The sequence below is a fragment of the Gossypium hirsutum genome, chromosome A10 (genome assembly GCF_007990345.1).
Source record: "Gossypium hirsutum isolate 1008001.06 chromosome A10, Gossypium_hirsutum_v2.1, whole genome shotgun sequence".
NCBI lineage: Eukaryota > Viridiplantae > Streptophyta > Magnoliopsida > Malvales > Malvaceae > Gossypium > Gossypium hirsutum.
Genome location: NC_053433.1, coordinates 94,968,257 through 94,970,453, shown reverse-complemented (window position 1 = coordinate 94,970,453; position 2,197 = coordinate 94,968,257). Strand labels below are relative to the sequence as shown.

The window sequence follows — 2,197 nt, the reverse complement described above, 5'->3', positions numbered from 1 at the left end:
CAGCTTCTGGATAAGTCTCTAATTAGTCAGGTTCAACAGATTGATGAGAGTAAGACTTTAAATTTTTGGTCTACTAGTGATGTTATTTTGTGTTTTTGAGGTTAAATTTGTGTGCCTAGTGATATGGATTTGAGGTAATCTATTCTGTGAGAAGCGCATAGTAGCCCTTATACAATGCATCCTGGCGGTAATAAGATGTACCGTCACCTTTGAGAGTTTTATTGGTGGCCTAGGTTGAAACATGAGGTAATCGACTTTGTGTCCCATTATTTGACGTGCTAGAAGGTTAAGGCTAAGCACCAACTTCCTTCTGGTTTGCTCCAACCTGTTAAGATTCCATTGTGGAAATAGGAAATGGGTAACTATGGACTTTGTTAGCGAGTTTCCCTTGACACCTACTAAGAAGCACTCTATTTGGGTTATTGTGGATCAATTGACTAAGTTTGCTCACTTCATTCCAGTCAAGACCGATTACTCTTTACAAAAATTGGTGAAACTTTATGTTTCCGAAACAGTTAGGCTCTATAGAGTTCCAATATTGATTATCTCAGATTAAGATCCTTGGTTTACTTCTCACTTTTGGAAGAAATTACATGAGGCTCTGGGTACTCGATTGGATTTCAGTACGGTATTTCATCCGCAAACTGATGGTCAGTATAAGAGAGTGATTCAGATTTTAGAAGATATGCTTCGAAGCTGTGTTCTTCAACTTGGTTAACTGAGATTAAAAATAAGTAGCATTTAGATGAGTCTTTGATTAATAGGATTCATCAAATTAATGAGGGTAAGACTTCAGATTTTAGGTTTAATCGTAATGGTATATTGTGTTTTTGAGGTCAGATTTTTGTGCCTAGTGATGTGGATTTTACGCAATCTATTCTGTGGGAAGTGCATAGTAGCCCTTATGCTATGCATATCGGTGATATTAAGATGTTCTATAAGCTTCAAAAGTTGTATTGGTGGCATAGGTTGAAACGTGAGGTAACCAATTTTGTGTCCCATTGTTTGATGTGCCAGAAGGTTAAGGCTAAGCATCAACTTCCTTCTGGTTTTCTCCAACCCGTTAAGATTTAATTGTGGAAATGGGAATGAGTAACTATGGACTTCGTTAGTGAGTTGCCCTTGACACCTACTAAGAAGGACTTTATTTGGTTATTGTGGATCAGTTGACTAAGTCTGCTCACTTCATTCTGATCAGAATTGATTACTCTTTACAAAAATTGGCGAAAGTTTATGTTTCCAAGGTAGTTAGGGTCCATGGAGTTTTGGTATCGATTATCTCATATTGAGATCCTTGGTTTACTTCTCACTTCTGGAAGAAATTACATGAGGCTCTAGATACTTGATTTGATTTCAATACGGTATTTCATCTATAGACTAATGGTCAGTTTGAAAGAATGATTCAGATTTTGGAAGATATGCTTCAGAGCTGTGTTATTGTCTTTTGGGGTAGTTAGGAGGAATTTTTTCCGCTAGCTGAATTCGCTTATAATAATAGTTTTTAGTCTAGCATTCAGATTGAACCTTATGAGGCTTTGTATGGTAGAAAATGTCGTACTCCGCTTTGTTGGATTGTGTTGGGTGAGATGAAGGTTTTGGATCCTGAGTTAGTGGCTAGGACTAAGGATAATGTTCGTTTTATTCAGGATCGACTTAAGGCCTCTTCTGATAGACAAAATTCTTATGCAGAGCTTAAAAGAAAGGATATTGAGTTCGAGGTATGGGACTGTGTCTTTCTTAAGGTATCTCCGTGGAAGAAGGCTATCAGATTTTGTTGTAAGAGCAAGTTCAGCCCACGATTCATTAGGCCATACCAGATTTTGAGGCATGTTGGTTTGGTTGCTTATCAGTTAGAGCTACCTCTAAAGTTGGATTACATTGATGAAGTATTTCATGTGTCCAAGTTGAGATCCTTCTTATGTGGTTCTAGCGTAGAAAATTGAGTTGAGGCCTGATTCATCTTTTTAAGAGGAGCTAGTACAAATCCTGGATTGTGAAGTTAAGGTCTTGAGGAGAGAGACCATTCCGTTAGTTAAGGTACTATGGCAAAATCATGGTTCAGAGGAGTCCACTTGAGAGCCTAAGGACTCGATTCGACAGCAATATCTCTACCTTTTTTTGGCAGGTAAATTTTAAGGTCGAATTTTTTTTAATGAAGGAAACTTGTAACGCCCCAAATTTTCTCAAGTCTATTAAA

The 2,197-nt window shown here is 37.6% G+C and overlaps 1 protein-coding gene across 1 annotated transcript; it reads left to right on the top strand.

The window, feature by feature from the left end:
• Nucleotides 1-364: 364 nt before the first annotated feature.
• LOC107895531 (uncharacterized) lies at nucleotides 365-1,943 on the top strand. The gene is made up of 3 exons (XM_016820796.1): nucleotides 365-514; nucleotides 841-981; nucleotides 1,593-1,943. Exons 1-3 carry the CDS (start codon nucleotides 365-367, stop codon nucleotides 1,941-1,943), a joined length of 642 nt encoding a protein of 213 aa, XP_016676285.1.
• The last annotated feature ends 254 nt before the right edge of the window (nucleotides 1,944-2,197 follow it).

Coding starts and splice junctions, on each gene's coding strand:
- LOC107895531 (XM_016820796.1), top strand. CDS start 365: ATGGACTTTGTTAGCGAGTTTCCCTTGACACCTACTAAGAAGCACTCT. Junction 515..840: donor AACTTTATGTTTCCGAAACA/GTTAGGCTCTAT, acceptor TTTTGAGGTCAG/ATTTTTGTGCCTAGTGATGT. Junction 982..1,592: donor GGCATAGGTTGAAACGTGAG/GTAACCAATTTT, acceptor GGTGAGATGAAG/GTTTTGGATCCTGAGTTAGT.